This window comes from Fistularia commersonii, chromosome 7 (genome assembly GCF_037954325.1).
Source record: "Fistularia commersonii isolate RoL2024-O1a breed Wild chromosome 7, RoL_Fcom_v1.0, whole genome shotgun sequence".
In the NCBI taxonomy this organism is placed as follows: Eukaryota; Metazoa; Chordata; class Actinopteri; order Syngnathiformes; family Fistulariidae; genus Fistularia; species Fistularia commersonii.
The window spans coordinates 1,345,866-1,369,253 of record NC_141290.1 but is presented as its reverse complement, the minus strand read 5'-3'; the positions used below and the strand labels follow the sequence as shown (position 1 = coordinate 1,369,253).

General features: G+C 38.1%; 1 protein-coding gene across 4 annotated transcripts in view; it reads left to right on the top strand.

Annotated features, from left to right (window-relative positions):
- Positions 1-19,182, top strand: part of lingo1a (leucine rich repeat and Ig domain containing 1a) — a 195,304-nt gene extending 176,122 nt beyond the window's left edge. For 2 of the 4 annotated variants that reach the window (XM_086149066.1, XM_086149065.1), the window contains one exon: positions 13,956-17,520. In XM_086149066.1, coding sequence (XP_086005192.1) covers positions 13,968-15,815 — 1,848 coding nt within the window. In that variant the 5' untranslated portion in view covers positions 13,956-13,967 and the 3' untranslated portion in view covers positions 15,816-17,520. Of the gene's footprint in view, positions 1-4,888; positions 4,998-13,955; positions 17,521-19,167 lie in introns of those variants that run through there. The other 2 variants (XM_086149068.1, XR_015106339.1) reach the window with 2 other exon arrangements.
- Positions 19,183-23,388: the final 4,206 nt, after the last annotated feature.

The window sequence follows — 23,388 nt, the reverse complement described above, 5'->3', positions numbered from 1 at the left end:
TGTCGCTATATATGACATTTGGATGAACGAGTGAATATTTATGTCATTATATATGACATTTGGATGAACGAGTGAATATTTATGTCATTATATATGGCATTTTAATGAAGGAGTGAATGTTTCTGTCATTATATATGACATTTGGATGAACGAGTGAATATTTATGTCATTTTATATGACATTTGGATGAACGAGTGAATATTTCTGTTACTTTATATGACATTTGGATGAAGGAGTGAATGTTTGTACGTCTCTACGTGACCTTTGAATGAATGATTGTCTATATTTGACGTGAGTGAATGGTTTCATATTAATATATTACATATGAACGGGTGAATGTTTGTTGTTTTTTTGTTTTTTGTTTTTTGTTTGAATGATTATATCAATGTACCGACATTGTTTTGTATTTAATCATCCATACGAAACAAAAGGAGTTAATAAGGAGTTTCTAAATTCAATATTGATCGAAAGTGTTTCTTAAAATATTCAAAGAAAATAGTTGAGTACCTTTAAATGAGAGGGTGATTGGTTTTTTTATCCTGATTTGAAGTTGTTTTTTTTTAAATGAAATTTCTGATATATGCGTGAATTTTTATATTTTTCTAAATTACCTTTAAAAGACATAGGGAATTTGTATTTTTCTAAAATACCTTTACATGAGAGGATGAGTGTTTATATGTCTACATGACTGATAAATGACAGAATTTTTGTATTTTTCTAAATTACCTTTGAATGACAGAGTGAATTTGTATTTTTCTAAATTACCTTTGAATGAGAGGATGAATATTTGTATGTTTATATAACGTGTAATTGATAGTGAAAGTTTGTATTTTTTTAATTACCTTTAAATGACAGATTGAATTTGTATTTTTTTTAATTACCTTTAAATGACAGAGTGATTTTTAATATTTCTAAATGACCTAAAATGACAGTGAATTTGTATTTTTCTAATTTGCCTTTAAATGACAAAGTGAATTTGTATTTTTTTCACTTACCTTTTTAAAAGACAGAGTGAATTTGTATTTTTCTAAATTACCTTTGAATGAGAGGACGAATATTTGTATGTTTATATGACATGTAAATGAGAGTGAATTTGTATTTTTTTCAAATAACCTTTAAATGACAGAGTGAATTTCTATTTTTTGAATAACTTTTAAATGACAGAGTAAATTTATATTTTTTAATCACCTTTAAATGACAGATTGAATTTGTATTTTTTTTCTAATTACCTTTAGAAAAGACTGAATTTCTATTTTTCTAAAATGCCTTTCGAATGAGAGGATGAATGTTTAAATGTCTACATGTGTTAAATGTGTGATTTTTTTTTTAATTTCTGCATCACGTTTGAATGAAAGGGTGAATGTTTACATGCCTTTATCGGACGTGTAAATGAATGAATGAACGGTTGTTTATATTTGACATAAAAAGGGTTTTATTTTTATATATTACAATGAATCAAAAGGCCTTATGAATGAATGAATGAATGTTTTTATATCTATATTACATATTAGCATTTATATGAACGTTAGCTTCTATCGTGCTTGTGAATGAATGGGTGAACGATTATTTGCCTATATGGTTATTGATAGATGTTATTGATCTGGTGAATGAATGAATGGATGGATGTTCGTCACTTATTGACGTATAAATGATTGAGTGAATAATTTGATGATGAATGAATGAATGAATAGTTGCGTCCCTGTGATCCATCCGGGTCGAACTCCGCCTGGTTGGCCGGTTAAGCGCTAGAGATGATGAATGAATGAATTTAATCGCACGCCTCCGCTGAGAATCAAACGGTTAATCGATGAGCCGCGAGATGCGCCGAGGAAAAAGGTCTTTTAATTTAATTAAATTGTCAAAATAAATGTCTCTTCCGGCACATACTGTCTACAGGACCGGAATCAATAGCGCAGCAGACCGAGGCATTTGGACAGTTCATTTACAGTCAGTTTGAACACACACACACACACACACACACGCACACACGCACGCACACACACACTCACGCGGTCGGGTCATTCATTTTAGCTGAAGTGGGGATCATTGGTCACTGTTTGCCGGCACCAGAACGCCGCTGCATCAATGTCAAACGCCTTGTTGTTCCGGCGCCGCTCTCATTACGCCGCGGCGTCGGGCGTCCCCGAGGTCGGACGCCGTTAAAAAAAACAAGCGGAAACGCGGCGTTGAAGCCGGAGACCCACCGCTTCCACGCCGGACCCGACGGTAATTGAGCGGGAGGTTAAAACGCAGCGGTAATCGAATGGCTCGACTTGGCGTGTGAATGAATGAGTGAATGCTAGCCGTCTTTGGAACCTGGAGGAGCTAATACTCGTTAGCTTGTTAGCTGCTCGCTAAGGAATGAATCACAGCTGCTCAAGTTGCTAACAGTTCTTCTTCGAGCAGCTCCAAAGCTCCTTGCACACCTTCTACCCAGATCTTCCTGGTCCAAACCATCTCAATCTGGCTTTTTCTCCAGAAGCTCCAAACCAGGGGTGTCAAAGTTGGGATCAAATTCAAAAGCGAGACAAATTCGTGGGCCGACGTTGATATTTATTGAGGAAATCTTCTTCCAGATAGAACATGGATGGATGGATAAAAAGAAATGCATACATGGATCGATGAGTCAATACAGTCATGATAGATAGATAGATAGATAGATAGATAGATAGATAGATAGATAGATAGATAGATAGATAGCAAATTAGCTACTAAGCTAGCTAGCTGGATAGATAGATAGATAGATAGATAGATAGGTAGATAGATAGCAAATTAGCTACTAAGCTAGCTAGCTGGATAGATAGATAGATAGATAGATAGATAGGTAGATAGATAGATAGATAGATAGATAGATAGATAGATAGATAGATAGATAGATAGATAGATAGATAGATAGATAGATAGCAAATTAGTTACTTAGCTAATTAGCTAGCTAGCTGGATAGATAGATAGCAAATTAGCTAGCAAGGGGGATCGATAGATAGATAGATAGATAGATAGATAGATAGATAGATAGATAGATAGATAGATAGATAGATAGATAGATAGATAGATAGATAGATAGATAGATAGATAGATAGATAGATAGCAAATTAGCTATTTAGCTAGCTACCTGGATAGATAAATAGATAGATCGCAAATTAGCTACTTAGCTACTTAGCCAGCTAGCTGGATAGATAGATAACGAATTAGCTTGTTACATAGATAGATACATAGATAGATAGATAATGAAATAAACACTGGTCTCACCCATACACCAACACATTGGGCTGTGTTGCACCTGTCCCCCCCCTTCACACACACACACACACACACACACACACACACACACACACACACATTGAAATCACATCTCCCCTCTACCAGCTAATAGCAACTCATTCCTCTGCAGAATCATCTCGGCAAAAAAAAACAAAAAAAACCAAACAGATCTGTTCCTGGCGGTGCACGGAGGGTCCGGCCCCCCCGTGCGACCGCACGCCGCGACCGTGGCACAGATTCGCCGCTCGCCATCAATTATTCATCTGCCAAACCGGAGCGCCGTTCCATATTGAGTCGCCCTCGTAGCTTTTAGCTCGCCGGCCCGTGAATCTTTATGAACGACTTGATATCATGATGTTACATTACTTGAGGAAAAAAACATGAGCCAACTTCCAATGCAAACACACACACACACACACACACACACACACACACACATACCACGGCTCTGCATAGAAAATAAGGATTTTGATTGGCCACTACATCTGCAGATATTTGCAGATATTCATTGCCGGCGTTTATTTCTGGTTTGAGGGTTTTGCATCTGCCTGCCCTTTTCCTGAAAGATTTTTTTTTTTTTTGGCATGTTTTTTCTATTATTTTAATTTTAAATAACTAATCATTTAACTGATAACTTTTATTTTGGATAACGAATAAGATCAAGATATAAGTTATAATGTAATTTGATAATTGTAATAATAATAATCATTAAAATATAAGATTAAGATATAAATTATAATGTAATTTGATAATTGTAATAATAATAATCATTAAAATATAAGATCAAGATATAAATAATAATGTAATTTGATAATTGTAGTAATAATAATCATTAAAATATAAGATTAAGATATAAATTATAATGTAATTTGATAATTGTAATAATAATAATCATTAAAATATAAGATCAAGATATAAATAATAATGTAATTTGATAATTGTAGTAATAATAATCATTAAAATATAAGATTAAGATATAAATAATAATGTAATTTGATAATTGTAATAATAATAATCATTAAAATATAAGATTAAGATGTAAATTATAATGTAATTTGATCAAATTATATATATTTTTAATTATATATGTGCGTAGATGCTCACAAATAAATGTCTGAAAATTTTTATATTTTTATTTTATTTTTATATTTTATCATTCAATTTGAGCACATATCTTCACATATATAATATATAAATATCAAAATTATTTTTCATGTGATTCCTCTTCATTCATTTAAGCCCCTTTGCTTTGTGCATATTTTATTTTACTTTTTCCCCCTCATTAAAACCGGGAAACAGGAAAAAAAAAAAAGAAATTAAATTAATTAAAATTATTAAAAATAAATAAATCCCGACTCCCCACTCTCAGACCGCCGTCGTATTTATTTTATTTCTTTTTCTGCGTGAAGCCCGAAGGTATTTTCAAGGTGACCCCGTCCTTCTGGCCGGAGAATCGAGGTTAAAGTTTCCAGATGAGCAGCGAATCTTAAGTAAACCTGCTTCGGCGTGCACAGCACTCGGCGTATTACAGATTAGCGTGGAGATGCCGGATTGATGCTCACACACTTTCCCCTCAGGTAGATTAAAATAAATGCTTGTTGGGCATTCAGCGGTCAGAGGAGGGGCGGTGTGTGTGTGTGTGTGTGTGTGTGTGTGTGTGAAGGAAATATTCGTGTTTCATCAACGGACGGCTCGACAGCAGTTCGAGCTCAACGATGGGTTAAGACTATTTCCTGGTAAGGATATCGTGATTCTCACATTTCTGTTTTTATTTGATTGTTTTTATTTTGATTATTTATTCTGGTGTTGATACATTTTTAGATTGTAATTAAAATATTAAGATATTAAAATAAAATATTAAAATTAATTAAAATAATAAGAATAAGAATAAGAAGAAGAATTAGAACAACTTTATTTGTCTCTAAGGGAATTGTTGTGCCAGAGTTTCAAGTAAAGCATAACAATAATAAATAGTAGTCGGAAATTGTATAAACAGTAAAAAATTAAATAAAGGGGGGAGAATAAGAAATACAACTAAAACTATAAAGTGTCAAAGTCAAGGCTATAAAGTGTTCTAAGGTCTTAAGAGTTGATAAAAGATTTAATTATTAATTAAAGATGAAATAATTAATAATAAAATTAAATAATTAAAGATTTAACAATAATGATAGCAATAATAAAATGGCTCGTAATTGACACGTTCATCATTTGGTGTTAGATATTAATACAAAAATTGCTTTTTTTTTGCTTTTTGCATGTATTTTTTCTCCAGGCACCATCAGTGAATTTTTCCCTCTGTTATTATCCTGTTTGGCATTTTTGGACTTAAAATTCTGTTGTGGAAAAAAAACGACAAAACTGCGAATTGGTGTCATATATATGTATATATATAGAGAGAGAGAAATATATGAGTCAAAATTTTAATTTAGTTTCTCAGTAGATTACCGAAAAAATTATTAGTTGTTTTTCTTCTTAAGTTATTGGCTGAGAGGAAGAAGAGATTAAAAAATATCGGATCATTTTTTATTAAATTGCAAACATCAGAATGAGGTCCAGACAGGGTCACATCCTTGATATGCAATAGAATAATAATAACAATAATAATAATAATAATAATAATAATAATAATAAAATGACTTCTTATTGACACATTTAGCATTTGCTGTCAGATATTATAATTTATTTTTATTTTTATTTTTTTTCCATATTAGTGTTTGCACTCTCCAAACACTCAAACCTATAATTATTTCTGGACTATTTCCTGGTAAGGATTTCGTGATTGTGATACTCCTTTTTTTAGTTTTAGTTTTTTAAATTTGATCATTTATTGATACATTTTTGGACTGGAATTAAAATTATGCTGTGGGGAAAATACCTGAAAAATTGCTAGAATTCGTACCAAATAGAAGCGTCAAAAATTCAATGTAGTTTCCTGAGAGTCACAGAAGATAAACTAAAAAGTTATGGGCCAAGAGGAAGAAAAAAAAATACTAAATATCAGAAAAACATCCAATTTTCCTGCTTGATGTTTCTTCCCTGTGGACCTTAGCACCTTAGCATTAGCTTGATGCTAACATTCCCTCATCCTTGCCTCGTGAGTGTTTATTTCTCTCGCCGCTTTCATAGAATTCTGTTTTTCTGCGTTTACGCTCCCCGAGTGCTTCAACCTCTGATTATTCCTGGATAAAATATGTGCATGTTTGTGAGGGAGCTGGATATTACAGTGAAAACGCGCCTGTAAGGGAACCATAAATTACCTTTTTTTTTTTTTTTCGGAGGTGCTCTGCAACCGGACGGGCCCGGTGGCGGAGTTTTATCAGGACAACAGCTGGCCACCGTCGGAATTCTGCACCTTGTTGCACCGAGCGGCTTCTTCGCCCGGATTAGGGCTCCACCGTCCATCTGTCGGGCATCAGCTTACATTTAAGCCCTGCCATTTCACAGGCACGGCTCAAGCCGGCGATCCCACCAGGCGGCTTAGCTCCCCAATGATACAAGGGGAACCGTTTTTCTCTTGAAATTTCAGCTAGGCGACATCACAGCGGCGCGAGGGCGATCTCACTTGAGGAGCTAAAGGTCACACACACACACACACACACACTCCTGGTTAAGATGTGTTAAGCCAAAGCACGGCCGCCAGAACACAAAGTCTGTGTAATAAGGCAGAACTGCTGTGAAAATTAAATCTACCCCTAAAAGGCATTTTTCCTGATAATCTCATCCAAATGCTGACTTTATTTTTATTTTATTTTATTTTATTTTATTTTATTTTATCTTATTTTATTTTATTTTATTATTATTTTTATTTTTTTATTTTTTTGATAGAAGGACTAAATGGTTGCATGTGTGTTTCAATGACCTGGAAACCTGTTTGGCCCTGTGATCGATCCAGGAGGAACCTCATGCCAAAAGATTGCTGGCAGCCCTCCTGCATCATACATGCATACATACACACATACTTGCTTAAATGTATACATGCATCCTATATACACACATACATACATACATATATACACATACATGCATATATACACATACATCACTATACATACATACATGCATACATACATTCACATACATACACACATACATACATTCATGCATCATAAATACATAGAAACGTTCGTGCACACTCGTACATGCACGCATCATACATGCATACAGACATTCATATAAACATACATTTTTGCACGCATATACACATACATACATACATACATGCCTACATACATGCATCATTTATACATGCCGACATACACATACATTCATGTATACATACATGTATACACACACATAAATGCATATATACACACATACCTACATACATACACACATACATCCATGCATCACACATTCATATATACATAACCTACACACACACCTACATACATACATACATGCACATATACATACATACATGCATGCATGCATACATACATACATGCATACATTCACACACACATGCACACATACATACATACACACATACATACACATATGCAGACATTCATACACACATACATGCATACATTCATTCATACACGCATCACACATTCATATATACATACATCCATACATACATATATACCTACACACACCTACATACATACATACATACCTACAGTACACACATACATGCATGCATGTGTTCATACACATACATGCATACATACATATACATACATATATACATGCATACATTCATACACACAGATGCATACATACATACATACATTGATACACACATACATGCATGCATTCATACACACACATGCATACATACATTCACATGTACATACATACATACATACATACATTCAAAAATGTCTGCATAAATACTTCACACACACGCAATACGCATTCATTCTTATATGCGTACACGCACACATGCATACATACATACATCCATGCATCACACATTCATATATACATAACCTACACACACACCTACATACATACATATATACATGCATACATACACACACACATACATACACACATTCATACATACATACATACATACATACATACACACACACACATACACACATACACACATACATACATAGATGCAGGCATTCATACACACATGCATGCATACATTCATTCATACATGCATCACACATTCATATTTACATACATACATACATTGATACACACATACATGCATGCATTCATACACATATACATACATACATGCATGCATGCATACAGTACACACATACACATGTACATACATACATACATGCATACAAAAATGTCTGCATAAATACTTGCATTCATTCTTATATGCGTACACGCACACATGTATACATGCACACGTTCATACAACACTCATGTGTCCAACACACTGAACCCCTCACCGCTCCCTCATCAACACATTATATTATTATTATTATACACATTTGACTTTATTTGCCTGCCTTTTCATCACGTTTAGAGCTGCTGACACACCGAGTCGGCATGAAAAGTATCCCCGAACACGTAAGACGCGTGTTCAGCGCCGCCTCCCCCGGAAGAGAAGCACCAAAAAACACACAAAACAAGCAGCGGTAAATAAAACCCCCGCTCAGCGTCCATCCGTCCGTCCGTCCATCCAGGATTAATCTGGCGGCTGACGAAGCAGTCGGGGGAAGAATAGGTGTTTTTTTTTTTTTTTTTTTTTTTTAAAGGGCTTTTAACACTTTGTGCCGGCGATAATGTCAGCAGCACCTAAAGGATTTGCCAGACGTGCAGCGGTATTTAACGGCTGCGTTTAAGCGAGCTCAGGGGTAATGTCTTCTGACAGGTAAACTGCAGCGGCGAGGAGGAGGAGGGCGTCTGATGGTTAAGTGGAGAATTTAATTATGCAACGCAAGCAGGGGTGTCTTGTTCCGGGGGAACAGGTGGGTGCGTAAAGCCTGTTTATGTAAGCGAAGGATTTTTGTCACATACGTGAAAAGATACGACGTTTTTTTTTTTTAACACGGGATTTATAAGGATGTGGTTTTTTCTGCTTCGCCAGCTTTTTTTTTTTTGTTATTGTTGTGTAACGCCGCGCAGGATTTGCTATCTTTTTGTTTTTTTTTCCGGATGGGGGTCGCGGTCACCGACGTGGGCGATCCGGAGTCCTCGTCGATCACGCGGAACGGTAGCGTGTTTAAATGTAGTTTAATGTAATATAAATGTAGCGTTACGTAACGTTAGCTTTCACCGCTGCGCTGTTTTGGGATTTCGTCAACGCGTTTCGCCTCCGTCGTCGTTTCGGAGCTAACTATGCTAACTATGTACTCCTCGACAAGCGACGCTACCTCGTAGCGCAAAAGACAAATCGCTTTTTCTCCTTGAAGCACAAACTTGTATTTTCCTTCCCATCTTTCTTGAAACAGCCTGGAAACTTTTCTCTTTCTGGACACTTTCAAATGAAATTAAACTTTAGCATAGTTAGCTCTACGGAGCTAACTATGCTAGAGTTAGCCTTCCAGTTAGCCTCCTCCAAGGAGCTAACTATGCTAACTATGTACTCCTCTACAAGCGACTTTTCTCTTTCTGGACACTTTCAAATGAAATTAAACTTTAGCATAGTTAGCTCTAGTAGTTAGCCCCAGCAACGTTTATCAAAGAGCCATTTGGACTTGTTTCTCAACATTAAAGAAAACACATAAATCTTTTGAAATTTAAAATGAGTTAACACGACATATCATGTTTTTTGAGTGTTTTTTGGGGGGGTGTCTCCATGCAAGAAAAAACATTTTGAACTCCAAAAAAATTAACATTTGGTTGAAAGTTACTTTTTAAGCAAAATAATATTTGAGTCCTTCTTGTATTTATGAAAAAAAAACCTTGAATTATCCATAGGCAGCAACAAAAATATTTCAACACATTTTATTTAGATGTTACAATATTGCCATAATCTTCAAATATAAAACGACATTTTCAAAATGAACAAACTAAAGTAACCTATCGCCGCTCAACGGCAAGATGTGAATTTTTATTTTTATTTTTTTATTCATTTATTTTTTTACAATACAGTAATATTTATTTATTTATTTACATATCAAAAGTTTTATTTTATCAATTTTGTTTCAGCTGGATTTAAAAAAAAACATAAATAAAATGTAATAAATACAATTAAATGATAATAAACAATAACATACAAAATAAAGAGACTAAAATAAATAAATTAAAATAAATCATGTCAATCTGTAGAATTAAATATAGTAAAATAGAATCAAACGAAAGTCATTGCAATCAAATGAGGTGAAATAGAATTGAATCAAATAAAATTGAATCAGATGAAATTAAATAAACTGAAATAGAATTAAATTGATTAAATTAGATTAAGTGGAACAAAATGAAATAGAATCAAATGAAATTCAATAAAATTACATGGAATCAAATAAAATTAAATTAAATAGAATAAAATAGATTAAAATTGAATAGAATCAAAATTAAATTAAAAGAGAATACAACGTAATTCAATTAAATGTAATTTAGTACAATTGAATAGAATAGACAAATGCAATTCAATAAAATTAAATCGAATCGCATTAAGAGAGGATACAATGAAATTCGATTCAATTAAGTAGAATAAAATAAAATAAAATATAACCAAATGAAAGTCAATTAAATGAAAGAGAATAAAATAAAATGAAATAAAATAGAATTTAATTATTTAAATTAATTGGGATTAACTCAAATAGAATCAAATAGAATCAAATGAAATTCAATAAAAATAAATAGAATCAAATCAAATAAAATAGAATCAAATCAAATTCCTTCAAGTTAAATCAAATAGAATCAAATTAAAAGAAAATACATTGAAATTCAATTCAATTGAGTAGAATCAAATGTATTTGTATACAAAAATATATACAAAAAAATATATTTTAAAATTCAGTTCAATAAAATTAAATTTTATGAAATGTAATCACATGCAATTCAATTCAATAAATTCTGAAAGTATAAAAGCGTTATCTAAAACTTACTCTACATATTTGCCTCATAAAGCAGGAAATAAAAGTGACAATGTAAAGTCAGTCGTGAGGTTAATGATTAAATTGATTGTTTCTGTCTTTTTGTCAGCTGAGCTTTAACACAACAATTCACTTACACAATATAAACAAAACAACTATTTACGCTTTATATAGATATTAAACTATTCACACATATGAATGTCATGTGACGCCGTGCAAGCCGAACCCTTCGCACGTCCAAAAAGAAAGATTATTTATTTTACATTTGACGCCTCAAGCGAAAACTAGGCTCTTTGCAACAACTAAATAATCTTTTTTTTTTTTTTTTTTTTGGGATCCAGCACCCATCCCTAACTGCTCAGTGGATGTTTGTGTTTTTTTTTTTTTTTTTAATTAAATTTTTTTCCCTCAGTATTGAATTTGTATGTATTTATTTTTTTGGATGCGCAGAATTCTGTTCAGGTGACGACATTGACCGTTCGTTCATTCATTCTCTGTGCGGCTCGGGCAGGGGAGGCAGGAGAGGCTCTGCCTCACTTTCCGGTTTTGGAAAGAAAAAAAATTTCAAATTAACGCATTGATTTGCACTAGAAATGTATTTTTCATTTTAGTTTTAGATTCTTTTAACTCAAAAGGCTTGGATTTTCATATTTTTTGCTCAAACGCGATGAGGCAGCCGATTGTCGAGCCTCAACGTAGATTGCGAAATGATGGCTGGCTGCTAGCTAGCTTGATCTGCGCTAAGTCTGGATTGCTGTCGCTATTTAAAAGTTTAAACACTTTTGCTCCGTGAACTGCATTTATTTATCAACAAACATACAAGTGTTGCTAGTTTCTTGTGCTGACTGATCAGAAAACCGCTGCAAAGAGCCACTAAGTGAGGCACCCAGTTCTCCTGCCTCATGGTTCTCCTTGTGGTATGTTTGTAAATCTGATTGTGATGAAGTCAGTGCCTCGCCGGCCACTGCGGTTCGTTTTATTTTACTTTTATTATGATAATTAATATCAAAAATGTACTATTGTTTTACCAGCAGCTATCATGCCACAGTCTACCATAGATAAGCATACAACATTAGGCATATTAGCATTGGTCCGGCTAGCGTGGTGGTAGTGGCTTGTCATGTGTGTGTGTGGGTGTGTGTGCGTGCTATATAAACTACATTTTTTGTTGACAACTGTGTGTGTGTTACTACTTTCTTGAGCTGAGCGATTATAAAACAGCAGGGATGAGCCGGCAAGTGAGGCACGTGGTTCTCCTGCCTCACCGTTGCCGTGCCTCACCAGCCATGAACCTTGAAGCACGTCAGTGTCCGTCCAGATGTTGCATACAAGCTACTTATTAAATATCCAGGTCACAATGAGCTACCTGCTATAAAAATGCAAAATATATACTCATTTATAAATATATTGATAATTCTTTATACGCACAATTATAATGGTTGCCTTTGCTTTTTATCAGAAATCAGAAAAAAAATGGTTCATATAGTCATCAAATAGTGAATGTCAAAGATTAAAAAAAACATGTTTAATGATGTAGAATATGATATATATATATATATATATATTATTTTCACATTCTTTTTTTTCCCTATTTGATGAAACGATTTCACTATTCACTATTTTTCCCTATTTTATTGGAAAACCTAATTATTAAATATATATATAAAATTATTTTATATCATATTATATATATATATATATATACATATAATTTTACAAAATTTCCTACAATTATATAATTTTACATATTTAAAAATTTTCATATTTAAATTTTTTATAACATTTTATAAAATTACTGTACAGAAGTTTTCAAGTTAGCTGTGAGAAAAATGCTGTTTGGACAACAGGGGTTTTATTTCCTTCACCCATCTTCTGTTTTTACAAACGGTCCGAAAATGGCGCTCTACATTTCCCTTCTTGGGTGTAGCGATGGTGGACTGGCAGATTTTTCTTTAGTTTAAAAGAAATAAACCGTAAGCTCGCTCGCTAGCTTGCGTGAGTTGTGTAGCACTTAGCGGGGATTCCATCTCATAGTGAGGACGTCCGGCATGTTCTTGCACTGCGGGAGGAACCCGGAGAACCCGACGCGAACCCTTGAGAACGTGGAGACTCCAAACAGAAGGCCTCCCGCCTCAGTGACCTTCTTGCTGCGAGGCGGCAGCGGCGGCGCTAACCGCTACGCCATGGCACTGCCTAATTCCACCCGCCTGCGGATTATAATGTGTTTAACCTACGACTGCGAGGCGAGGATTAGTATTTTTCACGCGGTACAAATACGCTTGATAGAATTCTTGCGGAAATCTTCTTGTCGTGGCGACTGGACTTGTATTTCCTCACTTGAAGATTTGCATTACAAGCTAAGACGGAAACCCTGGCGGTTCTTTTCACGGTCATCAGAACCGAAGAACGAGGGGGTCAAACGTCTTCAAGAGACGGGATTCAAGTCCGGTCGCCACGACGAGAAGCTCCTCAGACCAGAATCACGTCGGATATCCGGAAGCCCCTTTAGGGTACATCGTGAAAGAGGCTACACTTTCCCTTACGCAAGGAGCATACATATGGGTAACCACTTCCCCCTCCCGCCCGTCGGTCGGTCCGCCGTCTACGGCATGAATATTTCAGCAGGACTCGTATTCTCTCCTCCGTTTGGTGTCACTCGAGAAAAGCCGGCCTCTGAGAACTTGTCAACTCCGGAGGCCAAAGGAAAGGAGCAACTCTGTTTTCCCTTTGTCTCACCAGGTAACCGATAAGATGGCGGCTGGGGAAGCGACTGGGCACAGCTACCTGGTGGCTTGCTGGCAGCCCATCCTCCTCCTGATGCTGGGCACGGTGCTTTCGGGTTCCACCACGGGTTGCCCGTCCCGCTGCGAGTGCAACGTTCAGGAGCGCTCGGTGATGTGCCACCGCAAGAAGCTCATGACGGTTCCGGAAGGCATCCCCGCGGAAACCAGGCTCCTTGACCTCAGCAAGAACCGCATCAGGACCATCAACCCCGACGAGTTCGCGGGCTTCGGCAACCTGGAGCACCTGGAGCTGAGCGAAAACACCATCTCCACCATCGAGCCGGGAGCGTTCAACAACCTCTACGGCTTGCGGACACTCGGGCTGCGTAGCAACAAGCTCAAGCTGATCCAGCTCGGCGTCTTCACCGGCCTGAGCAATCTGACGCAGCTGGACATCAGCGAGAACAAGATCGTTATCCTGTTGGACTACATGTTCCAGGATCTGTACAACCTTCGCTCTCTGGAGGTGGGCGATAACGACCTGGTGTTTATTTCCCACCGGGCGTTCCACGGCTTGAGTAGCCTGGAACACCTGAGCCTGGAGAAGTGCAACTTGTCCTCGGTGCCCACGGAGGCTTTCACCCATCTGCACAGCCTGATCACGCTCAGGTTGCGCCACCTCAACATCAACGTCATCCGGGATTACTCCTTCAAACGCCTCTACCGGCTGAAGGTCCTGGAGATCGCCAACTGGCCCTTTTTGGATACGATGACCCCGAACTGCTTGTACGGATTAAACCTCACCTCCCTGACCATCGCTAACGCTAACCTGACCACCATCCCTTACGTGGCCCTGCGGCACCTGGTCTACCTGCGTTTTCTGAACCTCTCCTACAACCCCGTGCATACCATCGAGGGGAACAAGCTCCACGATCTGCTGCGTCTGCAGGAGTTCCACCTGGTCGGAGGGAGGCTGGCGATGATCGAACCCTACTCTTTCCGGGGTCTGAACTACCTGAAGATACTCAACGTGTCCGGGAACTCGCTGGCCACCTTGGAGGAGTCGGCGTTCCACTCCGTGGGCAACCTGGAAACCCTCGCCTTGTACGATAACCCCCTGGCTTGCGACTGCCGACTGTTATGGGTTTTCCGGCGCCGTTGGAGGCTGAACTTCAACCGGCAGCAGCCCACCTGCGCCTCGCCGGAGTTCGTCCAAGGCAAAGAATTCAAAGACTTCCCCGACGTGCTGCAGCCCAACTACTTCACTTGCCGCAAATCCCGGATCAGGGATCGCAAAGCGCAGCACAAATTCGTGGACGAGGGAGCCATCGTCCACTTCGCCTGCCAGGCCGACGGCGATCCGGCACCCGTGATCGCCTGGCTCTCCCCGCAGAAGAAGTTCATCACCGCCAAGACGATCGGACGGCTCTCCGTGCTACCGGACGGTACCCTGGAGGTGCGGTATGCCCAGATCCAAGACAACGGGACGTACATGTGCATCGCCATCAACGCCGGCGGCAACGACACCTCTCTGGCTCACCTTCACATCCACAGCTACTCGCCCGATTGGCCGCACCAGCCCAACAAGACGTTCGCCTTCATCTCCAACCAGCCGGCGGAAAGCGGCGCTAACGGTACGCGAGCTAACGTCCCGTTCCCCTTCGACATCAAGACGCTAATCATCGCCACCACCATGGGGTTCATATCCTTCCTGGGCGTGGTCTTGTTCTGCCTGGTGCTGCTCTTCCTGTGGAGCAGAGGTAAAGGCAACACCAAGCACAACATCGAGATCGAGTACGTGCCGCGGAAATCGGACGCCGGCATGAGCAGCAGCGCGGTGGACGCGCCTCGCAAGTTCAACATGAAAATGATTTAAGGACGGGAAAAAGACGAACTCGTGGATACCGATCCGTCCGATTAGAGTAATACCTTTGGTTTTTTTTCGGTTTCTTTCTTTTGGTTTTTCTTCTCGACCGAAGCGCCGGAGAGGAGTTCCTGACTTTCTCGAGCGACGGGGAACCAAAGCACGCCGGCGCCGGACGTAGCCTACGGGGCGAAGCGAACCGCCGGATCTACAACCGCGGATCTACAACCCGAAAACGCAGGATACGAAGGCCGGATCATTTTCAGTCAAGATTCCTTTGTTTGTTTGTTTTTTTTTTCAAAGTCGGTTTCTAAGACTACAAGTCTTGCGACCGATGAGACGGGTATGGGTTGATGAGCACATTTACACGATGTCGTCACACACCGTCGATACCGCGATCCGCCACCGCTGTTTGGACTGTCAGTGTTTTCCGTCGTTCCCTTCGCTCCTACGCCGAAACCACCGCTTTCGCCACCATAGAACGTGCGTTATTGGACAAAACAAAAAAACCAACCGGCGACGCTTACCGTCGTAGGCGATGTGAAAATAAACCAAAAGGTGTGTGTGTGTAGGAACGCGTGTTTTCTTTAAAGCTGAAGAAAATACGTCAATAAATAGATGAAAAGCACGTAGAAGTAGAAGGTTGTAGAACGTGAGTCCTGGTTTTAGACGTTGTGGAAACTCTACGGTTTCACTTCCCTTCGTTCGACAGGTGTGTGTTCAGGTACGGGAGGGAATTTGTTCCGGAAACTTCTGCTGTCGTGTTTTATCCGTGTTCCGCGCATTTTTAATTTTTTTTTTTTTTTTTTTGGATCAAATGTGCTCCTCAAGCTATAGATTTTATCCATTTTATGTTATTTTTTTTCCCCCGACGGACGGGACGGTGGAAAAAGGTACCGCCGTTTCCCGTCCTTTTTCGCAGGTTTCCTGTTTCTCCGAGAAAAATGCACAACGGAGGATAAAAAGAAAAAAAAAACCCGGAAAAAAAAAAAAACAAAAACTGCTACGTCGCGTGCTCCGGTCAACCCTACGTACAAAAAAGATGCTAGCCTTACCTTTTTCGACGACGCACTGTGGACAGCTGGGGCTCGGCGAAGGTGCGCTAGGCTAAAGGCTAAAGCTATTTATAATGGATGACATTACAGACAAAAGCGGTAATGGGCTGGAAGTTTGGACCGAATATGCAGATGGTTGGAGCGACGCAGATGGTTTCACCCGTGGAGCAATCTGAAGCAGCTTTGGTGTAATCCGTTTTGCATAAAGAAAAAAAAAAAATAGATAAAAAAATTGGATGTGGCTCACGGTTTTCCCTCTTGCTGATAACGAATGCTCTCTTTGTTCAAGGTGTGGCTACTGTACCTAGACATTTCTGGTCATGAGTGATCCCAGGATTCAGTTGATCTATCATTTTTATTTTATTTTTTTTTATTATTTTATCCTTTTTTTTTTTTTTTTTTTTTTTCTTGTCCCTGGACTATATTGACCATGTAGTCCGAGCCAACTTTTTACGAAAAAAGAAAAAAAAAAAAAAAAAAAAAGAAGACACTAAAATAAATCTATGGAAAATACATTCAAATTGTTCTGTGCAATAAAGGTAATATGAAGATTTTTTTTTTTTCTTCTTCTTTTTTTTTTTTTTTAATTAACAAAATTTTGTTGATGTTGAATTGTTGAGAATATGGTATGTTGTATTAAACAATCTATGGGCTTTTTTAAACACATTTTTGGTCATAACTTACTTTTCCAACGTTTACACAACCACATGGGGGAATCGAAACGCCGTCTCCGGCCCACAAAGTCAGTTTATTTTATCCCGTAAACATTTATTTCGTAAACAACCACATTCTTTGTGTGACGGGAAACTGATTTTTTTGATTCGTCCGCCCGCGCTTGTTTTCAGAAGCAAAAGATGGCCGCCGCCGTCGGAAACAGCGCAAAAGGACCAAAACGGCAACAAAAACAAGCGGTTTCCCAAAAGCCGTCGCAAAAGGGGGCGACTGGAAGGCGAAGAACGAAAAGAAAAGGAAACGGGAGCCGAGCAAACCAGCCGAAAAAGGGAAATCCAGGTGTCTGAAAGCAGAAAAAAGAAGATGGACGGGTTTGCGCTACGCTAACGGAAACATTAGCGAAAAATCCCATTCGCGGCTCGTGTAAACACCGGCTTATCATAATTCCCGCCTCGACGTCCTTGAACACGCCGTCGCTCACCTCTGGCCGCGGAAAAGGAGGAAATATCCCGGCCGCCGTCGGCCCGCTGCTCCCTCTCCTCGCCGCCCCATTACGGAAACGCGCCGTGGCTAATTTCCTCTTTAGCGCGCGACTCCGCGGGCGCCGCTGAAAATCCGAAATGTTACAGCGACCCGGCGTTTCCTTCCCCCGGGGGACGAAACGGACCTCCGCCGCTCCGCCGAGGATCGAACTCATCCCGCTTTTTTTAAATTCCCGCCTTTGTTAGAAATGTAATTTTAATGGTAATGGGGTCGCGCCGACCTCTACGCGGCGGCTTCAAGGTCGTTCAATCACTCCCGACGTCGAGCGCCGACCGACCGGGGAATCCAATCGCCGCCGCCCGGGTTCGACTGAATGCGTCATTACTCGACGCTCGGCGCCGCTCGGGTAATTTGAAGATGCGTCCCGCCGCTAATTGCATGTTTTGAAGGCGCAATCGTTAGCTGGCTTTAATTAATTAACCGCCATTAGCGACGGCTGACAGACGTCAGACTTGTCCGGGGAACATGATTAATCTGCGTTCATTTATTTTGCCGTCGCTGTTTTGCAAGTGATTGGTAAGCCGCTAGCTAGTCGGGTTAATTAAACAAACACGGCTAACGCGCGGCTGGGATGCTAGCGCTCGCTAGGGAGGAGCAAAACAGGATCTTCTTCTGCGGAATCGTCTCTGTTGAGGAACAGGCTTCTAACCTTCTTGTGGAGAAAGCTAATGGCTAGCGCTAGTTAGCCTGCTCGCACTCACGTCCCATTCATGCGTCGGCATGATTTCCTCAAATCAAGGCGTGGATGAAGAGATGCCGCATCTCGACGGGGTTCGCCGCGGACCGACCGCCATTCCCACTTGTATCGGGGCTTCGCGAGAAGATCGGAGAACCAGGAGGAACCCGACGCGGCCAGAATCCATCATGGAACTTCTCGCTACGTAGCAGCAGCGCTAACTACCCCTTTGTTATGACTGTGAAAGCTATGGCGTAACCGTTAGCGCTCATTATCGCTAGCTAACCCTCACATCCCCGCTATCTCCATCACCATCGTTCCTGTGGATGTTCAGACCTGTGGGAAATGACCAACGGCTTAAAAAACAAAAACAGACGCGGCGAGAAAAAGGCAGAAAAAAACTAGTTTTGCTTTCTAGGTCAGGAGTTTCCACGGGTTTCTGGGCGGCGCCGAGCAGTCGCCTCTTCGCGGAAATCGCCGCCGCCCTCCAGCACCTCCCCGGGGGAAACGCCGCAGGTAAGAAAATGGATTCAGAAGCTCCGAAATATGAAAAATAAAAAAAAGAATCCAGAAGTCGGAGGAGGGTCGGTTCTCGCTCATATCCACTTCAAAGAAGCCGACGTGACGCCCCGTTTGTGTCTGTTAGCTAATGAATGTTACATCATCCTTTGTACAGATTCTGACAGCCAGGAATACAGTGGATCTCAACACACACACACACACACACACGCACACGTGTGAGGGGAAAAAAAAAAAAAAAAGAAGAAAAATCAAAGTGGCAGAAACCTTTGTTCTCAAAAATGACGTTGTGATTATTAGAAAACAAAATACATTAAAAATGAACCCGTTCTCTTAATAATGAAAATAAATAATATATCTAGTGTGAAAAATATATATGTGTTGTGTGTCTGCATGTATTTATCTTAGTATATATGTGTGTGTGTGTGTGTGTGTGTGTGTGCATGCATGATGTATGTATCTGTGTATGGATGCATGCAAGTGTGTGTGTATATTTCTGTGCGTCTATGTATGTGTGTAAGTGTGATTGAATGTGTGTATGCATGTAAATTGTATGTTTGCATGTGTGTACATATATGTATGTATGGTTGTGTATGTCTGAGTACGTGTGTGTGTGTGTGTATGTATATTTGCATGCATGTTTGTCTGTGTGTATGTATGTACATATATATGTATGATATGCAGGTGTCTATGTATGTATGAGTGTATGTAAGTATGCACGTGTATATTTTATGTGCCTATGTGTGTATGTATGGATATATGAATATATGTGTGTGTTTGCATGAATGTATGTATTTGTGTGTATGTGCCTATGAATGCATGTATATGTACATACATTGAAATATATCATATGAAAGTGTCTACATATGTATGAATCTATGCATGCATGTGTGTATACATACATACATATGTATGTATGTATGTACGTACGTGTGTGTGTATGGATGTATGTATATATACGTGTCTGACTGTTTGTATGTGTGTAAACATCCATGTATGCATGTTCTGTATGCCAATGTCTATGTTTGTATGTATGTGTACATGTATGTGTTTGTGCATGTGTGTATGCATGAGGTGATAAATGTGTATGTATGTGTGTTTATATGCTAGTGTGTAAACATGAGGCTATATATGTGTATGTGTGGTCATATGTTTTTATGCATTTGTGTATGTATGAGGCTATATCTATGCATTTGTATGTGTATATGTATGTGTATGTGTGTGTGTGTGTGTGTGTGTGTGTTTATGCATGTGTGTACGCATGAGGCAATATATCTGTATGTATGTATGTATATATATGTGTGTTTATGCATGTATGTGTGTTTCTATGCATGTGTGTATGTATTAGGCTATATCTATGTATGTGTGTGTGTGTGTGTGTGTGTGTTTATGCACATGTGTACACATGAGCCAATATATGTGTATCTACATGTGGATATATGTTTTTATGTATGTATGTATGTGTGTTTCTATGCAAGTGTGTATGCATGCAGCTATATGTGTGTATGCCTGTGTGCATATATGTTTCTATGCATGTGTGTTTGTGCATGCATGTATGTATATATGTATGCATGTGAGTATTTATATATAAAAGCAAATATATAATATATATCCTATATATTATACATAATAAAGATCCTGCAACATTTTCAAATTTCCATGCTCGTCGGCGACCTTCATATTTCAGTAACGTCGCTTGTTCCCCCCCCAAAAAAAAACACCATTATCAAGATAACCATATTCTCCGGAATTTTCCAAAACCCCCCAAAAAATTTACATCTGCGTTTCCGCTTCCAAAACCCCTCACGCGTTTTATTCAAATCAAATGAAATAATTCCAGTGCGCTGAATATTCTTGGGAGTGAATAGAAGGTGAGACTTTGATGGTTTTGGGTTCAGGGGTTTTTTGTCTGCAGCTCCCATGAGGAGACTTAGCCGCCTCTTTGATGTTGCGCAGACAAATCTGCATAGTTAATAATAAACACTTCCCCGTAGCTCGCTTGCTAAAAAAAAAAAAAAAAAAAAAAAAAAAGGTTGAAAAAAATACTTACTTCTCTCCGGTAACTCCATTTTTTTTTTTTTTTTTTGGAAGCTTTATTGTCTTCCTGTCCTGGCTGCAAACGGAAAGCATCGGGACGGCGTCCAAAAAACAAAAAAAAAGAAGCAGCCTTTTGAGAACAGCTCATTGGCGACTCCATTTACTCGATTTATTTATTTACAGAACAACCCCACAAAAGAGTTCCTCGATTTTTTAAAATTTTTTTAATCAAATTGCCTTTTTTTTGCAATCCCACAGAAAAAGTGCCTGTTTTTTCCTTTTTGTTTTTCTTTTTATTAAATTGCCTTTTTCTTCTTTTTTTTTTTTTTTTTGCAACCCCACAAAGGAGTTCCTTAATTTTTTTTTTTTATTAAATCGCCTTTTTTTTTGCAACCCCACAAAAGAGTTCCTCAATTTTGATTAATTAAATTGCCTTTTTTTTTTTTGCAATCCCAGGAAAAAGTGCCTCGTTTGTTTTTTTTTTAAATTTTTTATTAAATCACCTTTTTTTTTGCAACCCCACAAAAGAGTTCCTCGATTTTTTTTTTTATTAAATTGCCTTTTTTTCTTTTTTTTTTTTTTTTTGCAACCCCACAAAGGAGTTCCTCGTTTTTTTTTTAATTAAATTGCCTTTCTTTTTTGCAATCCCACAAAAAAGTGCCTCGTTTTTGTTTTTTTTTAATTTTTTATTAAATCACCTTTTTTTTTTGCAACCCCACAAAAGAGTTCCTCGATTTCTTTTTTTATTAAATTGCCTTTTTTTCTTTTTTTTTTTTTTTTTTGCAACCCCACAAAGGAGTTCCTCGTTTTTTTTTTAATTAAATTGCCTTTCTTTTTTGCAATCCCACAAAAAAGTGCCTCATTTTTGTTTTTTTTTTAATTTTTTATTAAATCACCTTTTTTTTTTGCAACCCCACAAAAGAGTTCCTCGATTTTTTTTTTTATTAAATTGCCTTTTTTTTTTTTTTTGCAATCCCACGAAAAAGTGCCTCGTTTTTTTTTGTTTTTTTTTAAATTTTTTATTAAATCACCTTTTTTTTTTTTTGCAACCCCACAAAAGAGTTCCTCAATTCCTTTTTTTTTTTAAAATCACCCATTTTTTCTTTGCAACCCCGCAAAGGTGTTCCTTGATTTCTCTTTATTATTAAATTGCCTTTTTTTTTTTTTGCAACCCCACAAAGGAGTTCCTCAATTTTTTTTTTATTTTTTATTTTTTTATCAAATTGCCTTTTTTTTGTGCAACCCCACCTAAGAGTTCTTCAATTTCTTTTTTTTCCTTTTTTTTAATTAAATCACCTTTTTTTTTTTTTGCAACCCCACAAAAGAGTTCCTCGATTATTTTTTTTTTTTAAATTGCCTTTTTTTTTGCAATCCCACAAAAGAGTTCCTCGATTCCTTTTTTTTTTTTAAAGCACCCATTTTTTCTTTTGCAACCCCACAAAGGAGTTCCTCAATTTTTTTTTTATTTATTATTTTTTTATCAAATTGCCTTTTTTTTGTGCAACACCACCTAAGAGTTCCTCAATTTCTTTTTTTTCCTTTTTTTTAAATTAAATCGCCTTTTTTTTTTTGCAACCCCACAAAGGAGTTCCTCAATTTTTTTTTTTTTTTTTTTTTTTTTTTTTATCAAATTGCCTTTTTTTTTGTGCAACCCCACCTAAGAGTTCCTCAATTTCTTTTTTTTCCTTTTTTTTAAATTAAATCGCCTTTTTTTTTTTGCAACCCCACAAAGGAGTTCCTCAATTTTTTTTTTTTTTTTTTTTTTTTTTTTATCAAATTGCCTTTTTTTTTGTGCAACCCCACCTAAGAGTTCCTCAATTTCTTTTTTTTCCTTTTTTTTAAATTAAATCGCCTTTTTTTTTTTTTTTTTTTTGCAGGCCCGCTAAAACGGACTGGACGGACGTCGACGCCACCCCGAGGAATCCCGGTCACTTTTTCGAGGGACGGGGGATCCATTTGCATACAAAGTACAACCGAGGTGATTATTATATGGTAAATAGGTGAGGAGAGGAAGGGAAGCTAATCCATCCCAGAATAATTCGGTTTCCAATTCCCGGGCCCGAATGTGTCCGCGCGGAATAAT